This window comes from Triturus cristatus, chromosome 3_2, assembly GCF_964204655.1.
Source record: "Triturus cristatus chromosome 3_2, aTriCri1.1, whole genome shotgun sequence".
Lineage (NCBI taxonomy): Eukaryota > Metazoa > Chordata > Amphibia > Caudata > Salamandridae > Triturus > Triturus cristatus.
The window spans coordinates 90,245,076-90,266,652 of NC_140584.1; the positions used below are offsets into that span (position 1 = coordinate 90,245,076).

A 21,577-nucleotide genomic window follows, 5' to 3' on the forward strand; every position below is an offset into this window, starting at 1 on the left:
CAATCAATCAGGGGGCTTTTAAAGTGTGCTACTCACCCTTGAGGGTCTTAAGGCGCTGGGGGGGGAGGGGGGATGCAGCCCTGGGTCTGCCTAAAAGCCAAGTCTTGAGGCTCTTCCTGAAGGTGTGCAGAGTAGGGGAACGTCTGATGTTGACTGGGAGCTCGTTCCATGCCTTGGCTGCGATGTAGGAGAAGGCGTTTCCCCCGCTCTGGTTCTGCGGATACGCGGGGTTTCTGCTAGGGTGAGGTCAGCAGAGCGGAAGTTTTTAATGGGTACATGGAAAGAGACTCTTTCGTTGAGGTATTATGGTCCGATGTTCCGGAGGGATTTGTAGGCGTGGGTGAGTAGCTTGAAGGTTACTCTCTTCTCGACGGACAGCCAGTGGAGGTCTCGTACGTTTGAAGTCATGTGCTCATGTCGGGGGGGGGGGGGGGTCCCGAGGATGAGTCTGGCCGTGGTGTTCTGGATGGTCTGGAGTTTGTGTAGCAGGGATTTGTTGATTTGAGCATAGAGGGCGTTTCCATAGTCCAGTCTGCTAGTTATGAGTGTGTGAGTCACGGTCTTTCTGGTTTTGGGGGGGATCCACTTGAAGGTCTTGCGGAGTGAGTTGAACCAGGTGGAGGCGATGGTGTAGATCTGGCGAGTTATGGTGAGGTAGGAGTCTAGGATGATGCTGAGGTTCCGGGCATGCATCTGCAGTCTCTCTCCTCCTCCTCCTCCTCCTCCTCCTGCACTTGTTCCCCTTCCCTCTTCCCCTCCCCATGATTTCACCAAAATCCCCCTCCTACCACCACTATCCATTGCTTCCCCACCCGCTCCTCCCTCATGTTGTTTGACACCCCTGCGCTCTTTATTTACATGCTTGTCAAACTCTCCGCAACCACCTGCTGCCAACTGTGGTTTCACCCAACCCCTCCCACCCTCCAATATCTTTCCCTACCCTCCTCCCTCGTATGCTTGTAAGTAAAGAAAAAAGCATTGGCAAAGCCAATAGGTCTCACTTAAGCAAGCACTATTCGCTTTGCCAATGTATTTTAGCCATGTTGTACACCAGCATGGTTGCTGTTCAGCATGGCTAAAGGTTAGTGGCATAGAGCAGATTGATGTGGAGTGTCGTAGAGTGGAATGGTGAAGAGTGGAGTATAGTGTTGTAGAGTGGAGTGGCAGAGAGTGTCGTGTATTGGAGTGGCACAGAGTGGAGTCAAGTGGGGTGGCATAGGATAGGGTGACGGGTGTAGAGTGGGATTGCATTGGCATAGAGTGTTGCAGGGTATACTGGTGTAGAGTGCAGTGACGTAGAATTCATTGGAATACAAAGCAGCATTGCAGAATGCAGTGGCGTAGATTAGATTGTTGCACAGAGTACAGTTGGGTAGATTAGTTTGTTGCACAGACTACAGTGGCGTAGATTGCAGTTTTGTAGAGTAGAGGGGCATAGAGTGAAGTGGCTTAGAGTGGTTCAGAGTAGAATATAGTGCATTATAGTGCAGTGGCGTAGAGTGGAGTGCTGCAGAGTGCAGTGGCATAGAGTGGAGTGATGCTGAGTGGCGTAGAGTGCTTTGACTAGAATGCAGTGGTGCAGTGTAGAGTGGCATAAAGTTTAGTGGCAAGGAGTGCAGAGCAGACTGACAGAGTGCAGTGGTGTATAGTGTAGAGTGCACTGACTTAGAGTGTGGTGGCACAGAGTGCAGTAACATAGAGTAGAGTGCTATAGAGTGCAGTGGAGTGGCATAGTATAGAGTAGACTTGAGTAGAGTGCATTGGAATAGAGTGTAGTAACATAGAGTTCAGTGGTATCCAGTACAGGGTTGTAGAATGAAGTGGTGCAGAGTGGAGTGGCGCAGTGTACAGTGGTATAGAGTGCAGTGGTGTAGACTCGAGTGATGCATAGTGCAATGGCAAAAAGTGCAGTGATGCAGAGTAGCAGAGAGCGCATTCGCATAGAGTGCGGAGTACAGTGGCGTACAGTTCAGTGGTAGAGAGTGCAGTGGTACAGAGTAGAGTGCAGTGGCAAGGGCAGTGATGTAGAGTGCCTTTCTTTAGAGTGCACTGGCATAGAGTAGAGTGCAGTGTCATAGAGTGGAGTGACGTAGAGCGCAGTGGCATAGAGTAGATTGTTTCAGTGTAGAGTGAAGTGGCATAGAGTGGAGTCAAGCAGGGTAGAGTGTAATACTGTAGAGTGCAGCGGTGCAGAGTAGATTAGAGTGACTTAGATTGGATTGGCGTAGAGTGCTGGGGCGAATAGTTGAGTTTTACAGAGAAAAGTGCATTGGCGCCATCATGGACTGTATTGGCATAGAGTGAGGTGTTGCAGAGTGGTGTAGAGTGGAGTTGTGCAGAGTAGATTGGAATGGTCTAGACTGGAATGATGTAGATCACAGTGGTGAAGAGTGCAGTGTCATAGATTGGTACAGAGTAGGAAGGCATAGAGTACAGTTGCATAGAGGTGAGTGGCACAGAGTAGAATGCAGTGGCACAGAATGCAGTTTTGTGGAGTGGTGTAAAGTGCAGTGGCACATGATGCAGTGGTGTGGAGTGGTGTAAAGTGGAGTTGTGCACAGTAGAGTGCAGTGGCTTGGAGTGGTGCAGAGAAGAGTGGAATGGCATAGAGTGGAGTTTGCATGGTTTGGGAGCAAACTGCCATTACAGACAGCACATTTTCAGTTGAAGTGGCCATTACATTTACACAGACATGCAGTTTTACTAATAAACGTATACAGCGTGTGGAAAAGGATCACCTAATTTAATGAATTGTTTTGATCATATTAAAATATTTGCTTCCAACACACTTCAGAATTAACAAAAAAAGTGCTTCATTGTGCTCCTAATTTTGATATATTCTGAAATACTTGCACAGTTCATGAGTATAGCACACGGTGTGCCATTATTAATCTGTAGAGGTGGGAGAGCCAACATATTAAAATGCAAAAGACACACAGATGATGGACGGAATGCAGAGCAAATCTAACATTCACCCCAGTCAATAGATCTGGGTTAAATCCATAGTTCTTTTGCTCACCATGCCACCCCAGTTTAGACCCAGTCATATGCAAATCAGTCTTGACCCTGTGCCTCATGGGAATAATCCAGCCCAAACTGCCAAGTCAGGTCCTCTCTGGACTGGAAACGAGCATTCTGGGAGGGGCATCAGCCCTCATCAGCCAGGCTAACTTGAATCCAGTGGAACAGTGAGCCCAGGACCCACATCTGGGCATACCCGGCGCACTTAGGTCAAAGCCAGGCTAGCTTGAATCCAGTGGCACTGTGAGCCCGGGACCCACGTCTGGGTAGGCATACTTAGGGCGAGAAAGCAAAAGACACACAGATAGACGGAATGCAGAGCAGATCAAATATGCACCCCCCAGTCAATAGATCTGGGTTAAATCAAATGTTCTTTTGCTCACCATGCCACCCCAGTTTAGACCCTGTGCCTCATGGGAACATATTAAAATGCAGCCGAGCCAAGGGGATCTAGCTTGGTTCTAAGAGACCGTGCACAAGCTATGTAAAAGTAATGAAAATGTTTGTCATGTAAAATGGTGCAACAAACATCATATAATAATATTAATAAGGTAGTATAATCGAAATTTTAAAAAAGTACATTTTATTAACATGCAGAAGTGTTTCACTTTAAGTACGTCTGATTGTATCACTTCATTGCAGGCATTCATTGAAATTGACAGTTTTTAAACATGAACGTAGAAACATTCTTGACCCCCCACCCCCAATAATTACATTAGTGAAGTGTAACAGGCAGGTCAGTTGTCATGTACTTCCTCTGTGTGGCCTATATTCTTTATATAGTCTTCATCATAGTTTATTAAATCAAGCACAAGAGTTGTTTTTGTGCAGGTCACATAACAAATTCATGTATCTCAAAATGCCCTCATACACAATTATGATGAAAAAGAAGGCATGGTGAAATATACAATTTGCCCAGGATAGCAAGCCAGGATTGATCGATCCCACCAGGTGATTTCACATTACACAATTCAGCCAGTAGATAGCTTTCGCTTTCTATTTTGCATCAAACTTTAACGTTTGACTTTAATTCTTGGCACAGATTTTAGAGCGTGGGCGGCCGGCAGAAGTCACATGAAAGCTCTCCTCGTTTTGGGCTCCAGGGTCCAGGAGAACCCAGAGCTGAGTCAAATCCAGGCACCTGCCTTGAGCCTGCAATGTCTCGGCCTCCTCCGTTAACCCGCAAACATTACCGCCTGGATAACTTATTACCTCAGAACGGTCATTGTGAGGAATCAGTTTCTGCAATTGTATGACTTACCAGGTTTGCCAATATCTTTTTGCTCTTGTATTGGTTGTGTAATAATTTATATAAGCTTATAGCAACGAAAAATGAGTGATCACATTCTAAAGAATCCTACAAAACTAGGGGTGGGCGGAATTTGCGGAATTAACCTTCGCAAATTATCGCGAGAATGTTTAAAATTATCGCAAACAAGCAGAAATATCGCGAAGATGCGGAAGGTTTTTTCCGGCATGTTCGCGCGATTTTCTGCATGGTTGCGGGTCGCCAACTTACCCATGTGGCTGCTTGCGGGCGCGGCCATCTTGTTTTGAGTTGTTCTCGCGGTGCATGATCGCGAGAAGAAAGACGTGATCGCGCGACGCATGACGTCACTGCGGGCGCGAACTGTCGCGAGACAGCGCAAATGGCTAAAAACAATACAACATCTCATGGAGAACGCGACCGGATCAAGAAAACTTGTCGGCGAACGCAGGGAATCAGGTAAGGCGATCGCGCGCGCGCGAGAATGTATCATTTTACAGCGCGAGCAAGAAACAAATTATCGCCAAGCTGCGGAAACCGGAATTTTTGACATCTTCGCGCTCTCCGCGGAACGCAAAAATGTCAAAATATCGCAATTTCCGCGAACGGAACGAAATTTTTGCCCAGGCCTATACAAAACAATAGGTTTCGTTTTTAGGTCTCGACTGGACAGCATATGTGCTGTCTCTTCGTGACTCTTGTGTACAACAAGGGTCGAGCAGCCCGCCCATTGCATACCATTGGTTGAATGTATTGCCACTGTTCTTTGCTGCTTCGTAGCTGGCCAGCCTGCGCCAGTCATCTCCTTTTCTTTGTTCCGCACATGGACCAAGCACACATTGATTCATTTGAATTAGAGTGCGTCCGCCTTCGCGCTGTTTTTCAGGCACTATTTCTTCTCCCCATCCACCCACCACTTTTCTGTATTGCTGCTCTCTGTCATCCTGCCCCGCCTCTACCCGCCTTGAAACATTAGCACACACACTTTCAACTAGCCGTGTGACTCATTTTTCCTACTGTTCCCTGGTTGTAAGAAGCCTACTCGCAAGGCCTTTTTGACTTCAGACACAACATGTTACCTTATTTTTAAAACCAGTCACTTGAAAAAAGGTGGTAGTGTTCCCAAAAGGGAAATATCCGCACATTCAATATATAGTAAAATATTTTTTAAACCGTGTACTTTCATAGCTATTTGCAATCCACATATTTGACATTTTTATATTCCTCTCTTTACATCTGTAATAGCTCGGATACCTTTATTTAAACAGTCGTCTTCTTTAATTTACTTAACACACGTTAGCATATTTCACATAATATATGCCACTGCCTCTGTTTCCACGATCTAGAAGCCACATACCCAGGGCCGGCTTTAGTGCTGGTGGCGCCCGGTGCGACAATCATTTTTGACGCCCTCCACGCACAATGACCTCCTCCTCAGATTCTCTCACTACCACCAGGCAAAACTGTCCCTCATCTCCAAACATAAGTTATTGCTAAAAAAATTGTGCCCCCCCTGAGGACAGCGCCGCCCTCCAAAGGTCAGCGCCCAGTGCAGCCGCACCGGTCGCACTGCCCCAAAGCCGGCCCTGCACATACCATCTTAGACACATTCAATTCAGATCATTCCTCCAGTCACTGTTACGAACTCCAATTTCCACAAACACATTTTCTTTATGAACAAACACTCCAGCACGTGCTGTTTAATTTGACTACTTATATTTAATGCCTGCATCTTCGCTTCCCCAGTGTTTTCAAAACACAGAGTTCTTTGTTTTCTGTTTGATCTGCACCCAATAACACACTGCAGCATTCCGCGCCCACAATTCCACGCCTCACAGTTTCACTCAATAAAATTCCACACCACTATTCAGGAACATGTGAAATTAACCGTGCCACAGAAACGCAGCGGAAGAAACCTTAAAAGTTACACATTTTCTGATGCACTTGAAACTTCATTTAACAGGTCGGTGCGTTATTGTTAATCGGGACAACACATTACATCAGTTGTCTTCACTTTTGCAGAGGCCGTTGAGAGAGAGATACACAGAGGAATCTTATGGGGGGCGGGGGAGATGCAGGACTGAAGACACAGAGGCAGAAAGACCATCCACCTTAAATAATATGGCGTTTCTCTAAAATGTGGCATGACCAAAAGGTGACTTCATAATGACTTGCTTGTTAGACTCATGTTAGCAATGGCCCCCTACAACTTTCCTGCAGCTTCCTTGCATGATTTGGTAACAGATGCCATACCCCTTATGAGTGCGAGCCCAGGCCACGCGTGAAACTTTAGAGATGGGGCACATCACGGACAAGTGGAGGGGGTTGTCCAGTGTTACCAGAATGATGAAATCAACAACAAGCATTAAAAATGCAATAGGTCTCGCCTTTCATTAAGTTAAAGCCATTTGCTTTGCTATACAATACCCTTAGCAAAGCAAATAGCTTTAACTTAATCAAAGGCGAGACCTATTGCATTTTCAATGCTTGTTGTTGCTCTGTTTTCTGTTTATCCTTAGTCTTTGTGTTTTCCTTTTAAAAGAATTGTGTGATGCAGCGCATGTGCGGAGAATGCCCCTGCTGTAATGTATTTCAAAGGATTTGTATCCACTTCCCTCTCCTCTAACAAGAAAATCTGCATTTGTGCCAGACCCTCTGGCTTCTCAGACCCAAGGCGAACAAGAAAAAATGTTCCCCTTTCATCCTTTGTCCTTCCGGTCACCCTGCAAAGTCAGGGCCACACACTCTTTGCCTGAGGTCCCTCTAAATACAGCCTCTACACATAATTTGCCATTCTTGATTGACAAATCTGGTTTTCAGTTGATACATGGTCTAAGCCCGTATGGAGTTAGAATGCGTACCACCCAGTTGCAGTCTCTGCTCTTCAGTGATTTACCCTCTGATTTTAATATAAGTGAAAGTGCTTCCTCCACTCCCTTGCCAAAGACTATTTGCATCTGTTCCTTGATGCGTACCATTTACTTAATTATTTGAATGCATCCCCCTAGCTCCATCCTTACATGTTATTCCACGGACTCGCTGCCCCTAACAAATGTGACTACATTAGTGCTGTTTTTCGCAACAACTGAACCCTTGCGTACCCCTCAGTTGTTTTTTAAAAGGTGTATCATTAGAGGCATGTGGTATTGTTAACATTACACACAGATTCAGTCTGCTGTGATGTAAGGCAGGGACACTGGAAGTATGCATTTGTACAGTCGCTGTTTTTTTTGTATAATTGTGGATTTGCTGCATTTGCAATATAATCCATCCTCTGCTAAATAATCTGCAGATTTTAGCAAAAAGAAAATTGTTTATAGCACAAATGGTTCAAAAAGTTACTAAAAATGCTGCAACACATGTAAAATGCTCATCTCCCCAGAGAAAAACAAGTTCACAACCCAGCCTTTTATCCTTCCACAGTCGGTAATTGGTTTGTAATAAACCTGGGTGATATTCATTATGTCCTGATGATGGTCCCAATACTTTATGATCAGATTGAAACATCCTAGACAAACAATACCATGACTCCTAACGTTGCTATATAATTAAATTTGTGGGCATTGATACTTTCTGCAGTGTGTGCCATGATTCGCTTGTCTTCATTATAGTCGCATGCAAACATGTTTGAGCCCTAAAGGTTTTGGCTTTTTTCTGTTGTGTTTCCGACTTCACTAATTTGCTATATGTTTTTATAAAAGTTTTTGCTATTCACTTTAGGCAATTAGCATAGATTTCATTGTATCTCTATGTAATATGGTTGAAGATATTTTATAGTAAGAGACCCCTGTTCCTTAACACATTATGGACAACAGCATTCATTAAAGGTCACATGTTTTAGAGGAAGTGGCCACACAGGATGCAGAGCGGTGCGTATGAAATAGGCAGCAAACAAGAGGCCCGTTAGTACTGTCTGGGAAGCTCTATTACCCTCTCAAGAAAAATAATAAGAAAAAGATAAAAGGTAAGGAAATGAAAGGGAAACTAAAGGACTACTGCTTGTAATATAGTATGGTAACAAACCACTCTTTGGGGCCTATTGTCTTTAACAAGTGTTTTTCAAAATAAATGAGCTACACCGACTGTCTTTGACATCACTTTCCATTATTTAATAGTTCTTTATTGTTTAATAGAAACATACATCATGTCATTCATGCCAATAGCGTGATATCCCATGCTATGTAAAGTATGCTTATAAAGCTGCTTATAGATCATCCAAGACTACATGACACAAGGGACTCCGTTATCTGAGAATCTTCCTGACACTTGCTAGTGAGACAATTGTTTGTATGTCCCTGTCTTCTCTAGCTTAACTATCTGATCTGACCTTTGCAGATCCTTGTGCAGCCCTCAATCCACAAGGGACCTCCTGGGGTCATTTTTCCACCCCCACGCTGGGTGAATAACTTGTTCAGCACCACCAGCGCTCCCTCACATTAGTATGAACTGTTTAACATAATTAGCGCTTCCTCAGATTAGTTGGCACACAATTTTGATTACTTCTGTTAATACTTTCAGGCTTTCATCCACCACCCATGTCCTGAAGAAGACTCGCTATGACATTTAAATAGCGCCCTGTCAGGGTTGAAACGTCGATGAAAACGTATGGTTCAGCTATTTTCAAGTCTGTTGGCTCAAATTAACAAGCGAAAGTGCTGTTTGCCAGAGTCATTGTCCTCTTTTAGCCTGACCACCTTACGTTTTTTTCCCTGTTAAATTGTATATAATCTCACCCTGTACATATGATATGCACTGCACCACTGTCAATGAGCACCCAATGTCACTATATTATATGTCACTTGTAAATTTACTCACTTAGACAGCCTTTTCAATTTTTGTAAATACTTTTGAAAGCCTCAAATCATATAAAATAATAATTTCGCAAACACCTACTAGCCAGTGTTTATGATTTTGTGTTCCAACTGCAATTAACATACATGCTATTTTCTAAAAAGCAATTTGATATCATTCTTTGATTTTGTATAATGTATAATCTGTTCAATTTTTGATCTATTCTTTTCATGTAAAGTGATTATTCTCCGCGACAGAACCGCTGTAGCTTTCCGTATATACACCCAGGTTCTGAGGGACACAGGGTTACCCCATTGTAGTTATACCCTATAAGGCTGCAACAGCAAGGAATTATGCATTGTGAAATGTACTTGTCATAACTTTTGTTAATAAACATATCAGATCTATGACATCTGGAATAACTTATCCCAGTGCACCAATAAGCCTATGGCTGTTACTGTTGGCTAGTTACCAAAACAAATTCTGGCCTACTGTATTGAGCGTAAGATTTCCCATGAGGCAGCCATCCGACATACAACCATAAAATTACATTTGTATACAAAATACTTGCCTAGATGCTTAAGTACAGTGTAATAGAAATCTATCCTTAAAAGCCTATGGGTTTAACACTTACTAAGTTGGCCCTCCTGGCTTTGTCATATTGTTTCATAATAAAGAGATCGAACCTATGGACTCTGGTATAACTTTTCCCAATTAACCCATAAGGTACGTAGCCTTTAGCATTGGCTTAACACTATCACATAATTAAATGCACATAACTGGCAAGCATTCATCCAGTTATAAAATTACGAAGATGTCGAAAAATTGTGTTTGCAAAGCAATAGGCAAACTCTCTCAATAGAGCGTAAGTGTAATCATAACACTGGGTGAACAACACCAAAATCTTTGCCTAATACAGTAATCTGTGAGATTACATGTAACAAAACACCTGTCTATTACCTGTAAGACTATCTGATAGCCCACTGTTAAATACCTACTGGCTTTAACAAATGCTTATCGCAATAAAAAAGCTAGGCTTATGGCCTTCGTCAAAACTTTTTTCAAGCAGGTCAGACTTATGGCGTCGGACATAACTTTTCCCAGGGCACCAATCAAGCTTTTGCTTGTCACCATAACCAGCTCAGGCCAGCTGTTTTTAGCAGAAGCTTTCTTGAAAGGCAATCTTAGGCACAGTCCTAAAATTACAAAGGTATACAAAATAACAGTTGCTATGCAAAATACTTTCTATCCCAAGAGGGCCTAAAAAGATTATCAGACAGCAAATCTTCTATATCCATGGTTTGTCAAAAGGGGTGACCAAAACCTTCCTACCACAGTAATTTGCGAGTTTAAGGTCTACCTGCTTGAAACCGGCCTACCTGCCTTCCACAGTCAGTGGCATAACGAAACTTGAGGGGGGCCCCCTGCAAAATGCATGGAAGGGCCCCCTTCTGGACTTACTCGGGAGCTCCCAAGCCAGGATACTGTGCTGAGGGGGGCCCACTGTAGCTTGCCCCCCCCACCCCGCACTGCGTGGGATACAGAGCCTTTGTTATGCCACTGACCACAGTAATCTGTGAGTTTCCATGTAACAAAATCCGTCTTTGCAGGTTTTTTTATACAGAGTAATAACAATCCACCCTTAGAAGAATGATGTTAACATATGCTGTTAGCAATAAATATGTAATGCCTGTTGCCTTTATTGAAACATATCATAATAAACAGATCTGGCCGTGATCATTCGCTTAACTTTATCACAAACTACTTCCTGCTTTATTGAGTATAATCTTTGCACAATCTAAAAAGCGCAATTCAAGCACTCTTTTCAGTGGAAGCACACAACTTCAGCCCAATCAAATCCTGCACTTAGGGCAGTCGACACGTGGGTGGCATCTTAGCCGTCTCTCAATGGTACTCTGAAAGTTCTTTATTGATGATCACCAGGGGGTTCATGACAAATGTCCTGTTAATCTAGATCTAAAAATGAAAGAAAAAAGCAGAGTGCAACTTTATTTTCCTGAACATTTCAAGGTCACTCCCCGCCTTGTTAAATGTGGACCAGGACACGCGTGTACCCATTGGTTTAATAATCCTGGTGGGTGAGAAAAGATGATAACTTTGTAATGGGACATTTTGCAGTCGCTCATGCAAGTTTACAGTAGAAATACTCTTTAAATTCTTTCATGTCGAGTCACTGCTTGCTTAACAGGGCTGCTGTTGTATATAAAACCAATCAGGCTGAAACGTTGTTAATGCATTGAACTTTGTCTTCAGCGTTCCAGCACAGCCAGCTACAACATTTACGACAACAAGTTCAGAAGCCCGGCAGATAACCACGAATGGCATTCTCAAAGAGCAGAAAACATGCAGCACGGAAATCACTTTCAAAGGAAGGGAGCAGCTACAGCTGAAGAATGAAGCGCCACACATTTCTTCAAAAGAATTCCCACTTAGCCCCCCCAAAGAGAGCCCGGACAGCAAGCAGACGCAGGTAGCAGACACCCGAACAGACCCTCCTCGTGCGACCAAAAGAGAGCCACTGAAATCAAGCGCACAAGAGATATCCGCAAGCACCATAACTCTGCAGTCCATTAAAGTCCAGCCTGCACTGAAGACTGAATCGAAAATGTCTAAAGAATCAGTCACAGAAGGGGTTAAAAAAGAGGTGCCGGAGACCCCTGTGCAGGTGAAAAGACCGGCATCCGTCACTCAGGTGAGGACTCTGGATTTTGAAAACCGGAAGGTGACAGTGGAGCACAACAGGGAGGTCCGAGGAACTCCCCCCATATTTGACATCCAGCCAGTAACACAAGAAGCCACCGAAGGTGAAGATGTCATTTTTAGGTGCAAAGGTAAATACACATTTTAATTAATATCATTTCTTAGATTTCTTTTCTTCATGACAAAATATTTATTTAATGTAGTAAAAAATGAAGATTTTGTTTCCATTTTTGAAATCATGATGCACAGCAATGTTTCAGCTTTAGCATCAGCACTACCAGCTGCTAAGGGGAATTTAATTTGTTAGGCCCACAATAAAGATAGCATAGTGGGATTTTATTTTGGCCCTATCACAAGCATTAGTCATAAGCGTTCAAATCTCCCCATTTCTCGCTGTACAAATATATCAAGTGTGCCTTGTCTGTGTCTGCAATTCAATGCAAAACACACAATTGCTCTCTCTGGTTCATTTTGAATTAAGTGTCGTTATTGCGGCGAATATGAATTAAAGCTCAAGAGAATAGTTCACATAGAGATTACTCTTTAAATAACACAAACCCAATCAACAATGTAACTAATACATAAATTGGCAATAAGAGAGGAAAAGACCACAGCAAAGTAAACAATCAAAAGCATGTGCTACCAACATCAGTAAGTGAAAGTGCGGTGATAAGCATATGCACAAAGCATGAAGGAACAGAAAACACATAAGAGGGAAACAGTGGTTGTCAATATTAGAAGCTTGATGGGGGATACTCTCGTTTACTGTGGCTGTTCAACAGTCCTGCCCTCTGGTAGTTGATGTTTTGACCCACAAGTGTCAATTACGGGATCATCCTCAGGGCATGGAAAATGTATGTGGTATCATTGCTGGGCAAGCAAATATGAGAGCAAATTAGGTGGTGTGGCTTAAATCTCTACAGAGTGTGTATGGAGCATGTCACTGGTCACCAGTTATTATTTTGAACTAGAAGGCAATTCATATGATCGCCATTTTAAGGCAAGGGCCCCATGCCTTTTAGAGATGCTAACGTTCTGTGGAAGTGTGATTTCACTGCCCAATAGGCACTCTAAAGCGGAGCCCTTTTCTGAGAAGGACAACATTTCGTGTCTGCCTTTCACCCAGGGTGTCTCAAAACCATCGGATCATGACCCACTTTGAAACCTGCATTGTCCATATATGTGGATCTCTACTATAATGTGCCACAGAGTATAATTGCATAGCAGATCTGTTTCCTCGGCGATGTTGGTTGGCAACATGTGGAGAATTTTGGTATTGCAAAAAAAAACCTGTGAAATATATTTTTCATTAAAATATGCATAAAAAGTAAGAGCTATTAACAATGGTGACCATTTTGGCCAGTTGATAGAAAACCTGATCAAGACCTTTCCCAAACCATCCCCAATGTTTTAGAAACTATGACCAAGATGAAAAAATTGGAAAATATCCTTGTTCTGTTTTTTTCTGAGTTCTCTTCTTTACCCTTTCCTTTATTTTTCTTAATCTTCAGCTTCTATCTTCTCCTTTCTCCCTCTTCTCATTCCTTCTTTCTATCTCACTGCCCTGGTTTTCCTCTTCCTCTTTGCCTGAACTCATTCACAGCCCAAGGTGCAACCAAGGGTTACTGGGTCTTATTAATCAGCATTGCTGAGGCCTTTTTCAGCTGGTGTTCTAAGGCCTGACCTGCTATGGCATTACAAACTGGGCACCACATATAGTCTTTCCGCTCCTTACTTTCAGCGTGGAGAATGCGAGCAGTCAAAGGATTCTATGAGAGGTAGTGTGGGGAAGAAGAGAAACAGAACTCACATTTCTTCATAGAAAAGTGGATTTCCTTTTCTTACACGCCAACCGTAATACTAAACGAAGGAAACTTCATCAGTCACTGGGTGCTAATGGGGTTATAATCCCAGAGAATATAAATAGGTAAGATTATGACACCGCTGCAAGCTCACTTTGAGCAACTTTCCTGGTTCTCTAGTCTGTAGGTGAGCTCAATCATGTCCAACTACAGAGGGTTCTGTCTGTGCTTCAAAGCATAATGAAAAATATACTCATTCATTTTAGAAGTAGAGGCACAGTAATGCTCAAGTTCACTAAATTGGTTTACGTGCAGTGTCCTGCACTTGTGCATCTTAAGCATGAGGCTTGGAGAGAAAAGCTGCATGAGTAGTCATAACTGCCGTTCGCAGAAGTGCCATGGCCAGTCACCCACAGGTGCAGCAAAGCAGCAGAAGTAACCCTTGTTGCCCTACTGCCCAAACAACAAGAACCCTGCCTCCCCCGCTATTGGTGGTTATAGGTCATTCAGTCATGGTGTCCGCTTATGATAGTCTGCATCAGTCAGTCTGCTCCTTCTGGTGGGTAGCGATGCCGTGGTCCCACGGATGGTCGCACTCTCAGGCTGTGAGCTGTGCAGACATATGACGCTTGATCTGGAACCCTCCGGAGAGGTAGGGACATAGATACTCAATTCAGTCAATCTGCCCTTGCCCAAAGTCATGGCACACCAGCTGGGCTTCTTCACCTCTGGCAATCGTCTTCCTGCAGGGTCATACATTACTTTCCCTCTCACAGAACACAGGAATACCTGCAGCTCTTCCATCAAAATGGCATAGATTTCAGGCCCTTCACCTCTGGGGAGACTGGCACTCATGGATACCAGGCCCAGAACTAGATTGGTTTTCTAGTACTCTGCGGAGCGCTCCCTTTATTGCTCAAGAAGCTGAAATTGGAACCAAGTGGAACTGTAGTCATTTTCCAAATGGGGACATTGATCCTATTGTCTGGTTTCTGTTGCCAGTTTAGAGCATTTCCTTTTCAAAAGTACCTTCTACTTCTGCAGAGCAGATGCATTGTTGTTGAAGGTGATGGCTGTCATAGAACATAGTGATAATGTTGTCTTCAAACTGGAGCACCCAAAGCTGAGGCTTAAAGAAAGTAAAGACTGAAAATGGCTGTTATCAGCCTGTAAGGGTAGCACTCCAGAGAGGGAAACAAAGGGACAGACCAACCTAGGACACAACAACCTATATCCACCATCAGACAAATAGCAGTGCTCAGGAAGGGATGTTAAGCACGTCACTGTTGTGTTTCTAAAGCACCCTTGTTTCCATCTTTCTTCACTTCAGTGTCAGAGTCAACACCCCTGAAATCTGAAATGCAAGCAATGCAGTATTGCTGTTGGGGGAGGCTGAACCCCCATCTTGCACTATGCCTTATCAGAAACATCCGAAGTGGATCAGTTTGTTCTTTGCAACCATACACTCACAATAATCATGGAGCCCTGCTGCCAGTCACCATACACACAGCACACACAACACACACAGGTATGGCAGTGCAGCGGTCTGGGTATTACATTGAAAGTGGAACTTAATTCAAGGGTGGGCTTTCGGCACCACACTACTAATTAAACAGGAACACGTTTTGTTTAGCGATATCAATAAGACAAATAGTACACTGACACTACTTAATATCATGTCTCATTACATGGACTCACACGGCAACAGGTGAGTGCACTTAGTGCATCCCTCCTTCCCTCAGAGTAGGGCCCTTGCTTAGATGGTCAGTTACAAGGCCAATAGCGGCTGCTACCGGACGGGGGTGGTGGGCGGGAGGGTGAAGGGGAATTACAAAAACACAAAAAAGCACTAACCTGGATATGGCTGACCACCTCCTCTCCTCTGTCCTCTTCACCTTCTTCCTGTCTTGAGTCCCTGCAGCAGGAAGCACCCGGGCTCGCAGGCTCCCCCAAACCAATGACGACACTGCAGTCACCATGACAGCAGTGTCGTGATTGGTCTGATTGCCATGGTTCAGCGCTCAGATGGGAACAAGGAGACTGTGCATGTTCTCCACCCAGACTGTGCATTACAGCCCGTGGAAAACAGGCAAAGTGTGCATGACAGATTGGCTGACCCAAGAAGGTCGGCCAAACCGTCATGCGCACTTAGAGAGTGCCACCACTCCTCTCCCCTGCTCTGACCTGCCCCACCCCACCCCATCCCACATGAAACTGAGCCACTGCAGTAGGAAAAATAAAATGATAATAACGTTGCATTATTAATATGTTATTTTTCCTTTTGAATTGCTCGGAGGGCAGTGAGACGACCCTTCTCTGCCTTAGCGAAGGAACCGCCACTGTAAAAGACCTGGGCGTCACCACATTAAAAAGTGTACTCTTCATTACATGTCAGCTGGTACAGCTTTCCAGAATATAACGGGGTAAAAGGGCACGATATTTACCAAATCTTGCAGATTTTGATGTGGTTCCCTTCAATTAATTACCTATTTTTTACCTCTCCTTACTATTCAAATTTTAACTTCACCTATACTTTCGATTTTAACCTCTGTTTTTAACTCCTCTCAGCCATATCTTCCTCTCCTATTTTCTCTTATAAGCCCATTCTTATATGCCTATTCCTCATCTTTTCTTGGGATGGAAAAATCCTCCGCAATGTAATGGACATTCACCCCTACCCTGAGTGCCCCATCCGTACTGATGTCTGGATCACTAATGCTGATTTTTGTTGTCAGAGGCAAACACAGATTATGCATTTGTGCCATGGCCTAGGCCAATCTCAAGGATTGCAGTTCTGTTGGAACGGAAGGGGCGCCCAAAACTCTATCCCCATAATGATAAAATGCTACTGTGTGCTTGCAAGAAGTACAGTACATGAAGGGTGAAGTGTTATACAGCACGGACATGGTGAGTGTGTGCACTGGAAGGGTGTGTGTTTGCAAATAGCACAACCTGGTACAATACAGAAAGGCTACAGTACTGGAAAGTGACTGCAGATTCAATGTGTGTGCTGGCTGTATATGTGTGTGTATTGTCACAATACATGGAGGTAACAGTGAGCAGTTATAGTTACATTATAGTTATCATTTCTTTAGGGCGCAAGTTATGGTTTTTAGAGATAACTATAACTGGTGAATTTAAGCATTTTCTTTTGTTTAAAACGTTATATTGGTGCTGAAATTTGCAACTAACTATAATGTTACTGTTGGAAATGGCCCTCTTTGCTTTAACCTTTGTGTTTTTCAATGAATGTGTGTGTGTATATATATTCACTGAAAACTCCAAAGGTTGCAGGGACTTTATAGTTAGGATCAGATTTCACTCGTACAAAACCAGTGAAATGCAGCAGTTATAGTTACCTGAGCTAACTATAACTTACGCCCCCGTAATGCACTGCTTATGACCTCACATATAATATCACTCATGACATGGTCAGTGGAATCACTGATGGCATCACTGATGACATCCCAAATGACATTACAGATGGCATAATCAAGTGAACACGTGTTTTTAAGAGTTTATGGTTGTCAAACATATATACTAACCTACTACAAAAGTTGAAATTAGTGTGCTAGATGCAATACTGGTGAGTGCTAATACTTCTAACATACATTATGCGAGTGGCTGGGTGAATGTATCCTAGTGTGTTTGGGTGCGTAAGTGGCTGTATGGGTGTATACTTGGGTGTGTGAGTAGCTGTGTGGGTGAGTGAGATGCTGTGTGAGTGACTATTGGTGAGTGAGTGAGTGGGTGTGTCAGTGGCTGTATGGGTGAGTGAGTGGCTCTGTGGGTGTGTAGTGAGTGTATGGGTGAGTAGGCTGGTGTCTGAATGGCTGTATGAGTGAGTGACTCAGTGCATAAGCTCCTTGAAATCTGCTCTTTTCCTTTACATACTGTGAATACTAAAACTCCCACTCTGCAGTAATTGTGTTACAGTATATTCTGATTACACCAAGAGTTTGTCCAACACATTAAAAGAACAGATAGTTATCATTTGTTCTCTTTATTTTTGTTGGGCTTACATTGAGCCACCTTAGAAAATGACCTCTAAACCATTGCTAGTTAACTTGTGAAAGGCAGGTATTTGTCCTGAAGAAGGCTTCATAAAAATATTGCAAACGGCCAAAACAGTGTACATATTTATTATATTTATTAAGTTGCAGTTGTAGGAAAATATTTTAGAAGTAGGAAAGAGGTTGTAAATCTTTTAGAAATAAGACACCCACTCGATGTTTTCTTAGCACAACCAATGTGTAAATTGGTGATTGCAGACAAATATTTCCATCACTCTGATGCTGTTTGGTTTGTGGTCTCGATCTTTTAGCTCACAAATCACAGACTCTAATTTTCTAAATAGACTCTAATTTTCAAAATAAGTGTTTTAGGGATGTGTATAGGAAGGTATATAATACATGTGTGTAAAAGTGTTTTTATTGTGTTGTAATTATGAAATAGGTTTATAACGGTCAAAGTGTCTTATTGTTTACTAGCATGGGTTCTGTTTGAGTTACTTGATAGTGATGTCCTTCTTTATAATTATGTTAAACTCTCAGAGTCCTATTTTGTCATATGCAATCAATTACAGCTCCAATCTATTCAAATACAAGCTGAGGTAAACCAATCTCTGCTCAAGTATACCAGGGTGAGACCTTGCCTATAATTCATGCAGTTAAAGCAGCAGATATAACATTTTCTATAGGACACATTGTGAGATTATTTGTGGACAGTCAAAGCACCCAGACATATGTGCACACTTTTATATAAATAGTGTCTACTATAATGCAGGAAATAATCTACAGTCCTTCAAAAGTAACGGATCGATGGGCCCCAGCCACATCTCATCCCTTTCTCGATTGCCAGACTCTCTGATCTTACCTGTAGGTATTCCTTAGTCACAAACTCAAGTTAAAACACATTAGTTATTCCTTAGCTGAAACTCTTCTTTACCATCTCCTTTTGCCTTTTAAGCGTCATTTCACATCATCCTTGATATGTTAGAGGGACCTGCTGTACCATAACTCCTGCATCTTTTATTTGCCTTAGATAAGTACCATGAACTATCAGTTTAAGTACCAACACTGCTTCTGAGGCTGTAAGGTGAAGGGACCCAGAATATGTAGTTCACAAGTCATAGACAAATATGTATCGATAATCTCAAGGGCTGCATCACTAAGAGGTGGCCTGCCTGTGGACTGGATCTACAAGTGTTTATATTAATTTAAAGTTTGCTATAAATCATTGACTTAACCATTATCTCTGTTCTGTTCACTTAGTGCTCGCTTGGTCCTGAAATGTAAATTCCCTGTCCCACGACCAGCAATAGAATGCCCAGCCACAACGAACCTGGCACATTTAGCGCTCTATCATATGGAGCACTTCCCTTGTCCATAGGTTGCTAGACTCAAAATATTTCACTTTCACGTAGTGGTCTTTCTTGTCAAGTTCTTAGTGGCGTAGCTAGGTGGCACAGGCCCTACTGCATGAAGCGAAAATGTCCACCTCCCACGTTGGGTAGTAAAAGGCAGCAATGATTGAAGTTAAGTGATCCCACCCCGCACCCCTTGCACCTTTGGTCTAAGATGCCGCTGCACCTATGTCACCAATGATATTTACGGCCCTTCATATGCTCTATTTCGAAAGGTGCCTTAAGTGGATATAAACACCGCGGGGCCTGTTTTACGCCACTGCCCATGAATGGTCAAATGTTTGCTCCCAAAGTATGACTTGCATCAAGGTGATTTAATCCTGGCATGGCGAAGGTTAATAATGCATATCTGCCCCGCAGCTTAAAACGAAAGGTTGTTCAAGTAAAAATCTGGTCTAATGAAACTTCTTCTGTTTAGTTTCAGGCAAACCAAAGCCATCTGTGCAATGGTTCAAAGATGGACGCCCAGTGACGAGAAGCCCAGGCGTGCAAGAACTTGAAGAAGACGAGGTCAATTCTTTGTGTTTACTAAAGACCCGTGTGGAAGATTCTGGGTCCTATAGCTGCACAGTGTCAAACAGCAGAGGCCGCATCACCAGTAACTGGATGCTGACAGTTAACCGTAAGTCACTATAGCGAGTAGCAGGGCCGTTTCTACCATTAGGCAAGACTAGGCGGCCGCCTAGGGCGGTAAAAGGCGGAGGGCGGCAAAAAACATGAGTTTGGGAATATCTAATGCATTAATTATTCTAGCCTGGATGACCGGGGGAGAAAGTGATGGTAGTAAAAGGGAGGGGGCGGCACTTTTCAATTCTCGCCTAGGGTGGCAAAACACCTAGCAATGGCCCTGGCGAGTAGAAGACTGCTTCAACAATATGATACAGGATTCTCTTGAAACGTGACTGCTGAAATTTCCAGAAAATGAAGGCAGAACATTGTCAAAAGGATCATGTACTCTATCGTTTCCACTTTGTTGTTTCCATCTTTACACTGTTTTCAGTGCAGGAAGAGGGAAAAATTATGTTTGCACACAATTTGTGTAATTTGCTTTTGTATAATTGCGTGAAATAACAAATTTACGCGAAATTTTGTGGAATGCGAATCCGTCATTTTGCTCTATATTTTGGCCGAAATGCGTCATGTGAATTTATGACAAAGGTGTATTTAATAAAAGCATGACGGACAACAGCCACTCGATTTCTGTTTTTTCACTGAATATGTTGTACACTTTGAATTGCCATTTGCTGTAAATTTTTTACTCAAATTCCGCTTACTTATGCAAAGTGATGTAATTTCTGAATTTTTGTGTTGCGCTCTTTACACGTAATTCCCGAAATTCCACAAATTAAGTCAAAGTAATTCAAATTCGCCTAGGGCTAGAAAAAATTTAGACAAGGAGTCCACTAATTGGGAGGGAGGAGAGACAGAAAATGGGGCTGAGCCATAAGAGGTGAGCCATGGGATGCCAGAGTGATGATGAAGACATGTCATGGGTGGCAGCAGAGTCAATGTAAGTCAGCCTATGGTTGGCCTCTCGTATGATTTAAATTTTATAAAACATGACCTCAAATAATCTGACAAAGAAAAAATGTAGTGAAACTGTTTTGGCTTCCTTTACTATTTACAAATAGAAAATTATTTTTAGAAAGCATGGAACTTGAAGCACACGCTGCAGAGATGTGTATGTATCCGTAGGGTCTCCGGGAGTAACACTTTTAAAATAGCTTAGGTAGTTATTGCACTTGCTGAGGAGATCTGTGTGTAATCTCTGGTCACAGGCTTGAAGTAAAATACTTAGACCTTTATTACGAGTTTAGGATTTAATATAATACCACGGAGTACGTTATTTATGGTGTGCGATAAATAACACCTATCCCAAGTTTGTGGGGAATACGATGCAGATTTTGGTGTTTAACGCATGAAAATCTTCATGGTATGGGAAATACCGTACAATTTTCCCTGTTAAATTCCAGCGGGGTTAACCATTTAATGTCAGCTGAGGTAGTTAAATACAGATAAACACGTAATTCCGGCCCATGCATAAACAGGGGTGTTCACACGTCTGGAATTTACCACCCCACTAGTAATCAGGGCCTTAAAAAATTAATTTGCCTGCTGCTGATCATTGTGTGTAGCATGTAATTCACAGAACCTTTTTCTATGTTACACTGTGTAGTACGTTAATATTTTTGTTGCAGGGAACCCATTCTGTGTTACCCGGGCCTAATGCATACATTTCAACCACACACAAAAAGATGATGGAAGGAGCGCTGAAACCTTTCAGACATTCACCCAAGTCACAGATCTGGGTTGAATTAATCTTTGTTCTTTAGCTCACATCGCCACCCCAGTTCAGACCCAGCCATATGCATATCAGTCTTGACCCCGTTCCTCATGCGAGCAGTCCAGCCCGAACTGCCAAGCCAGGTCTTCCCTGGGCCGGAAACAAGCATCTTGGGACCGGTTTCAGTGTAGCAGCCCTCATCAGCCAGGCTAGCTTGAATCCAGTGGCAAAGTGAGCAAGGGACCCACGTCTGGGTATCCCCTGCC

At 43.1% G+C, this 21,577-nt stretch overlaps 1 protein-coding gene across 3 annotated transcripts in view; it reads left to right on the plus strand.

Moving 5' to 3' along the window:
- The window catches only part of MYLK (myosin light chain kinase), a 1,478,514-nt gene that overhangs the window by 737,160 nt on the left and 719,777 nt on the right, over positions 1–21,577 (plus strand). For all 3 annotated transcript variants that reach the window (XM_085647312.1, XM_085647311.1, XM_085647313.1), the window contains 2 exons: positions 11,354–11,931; positions 19,446–19,649. In XM_085647312.1, the coding sequence (XP_085503438.1) occupies positions 11,354–11,931; positions 19,446–19,649 (782 nt within the window). The remainder of the gene's footprint in view (positions 1–11,353; positions 11,932–19,445; positions 19,650–21,577) is intronic.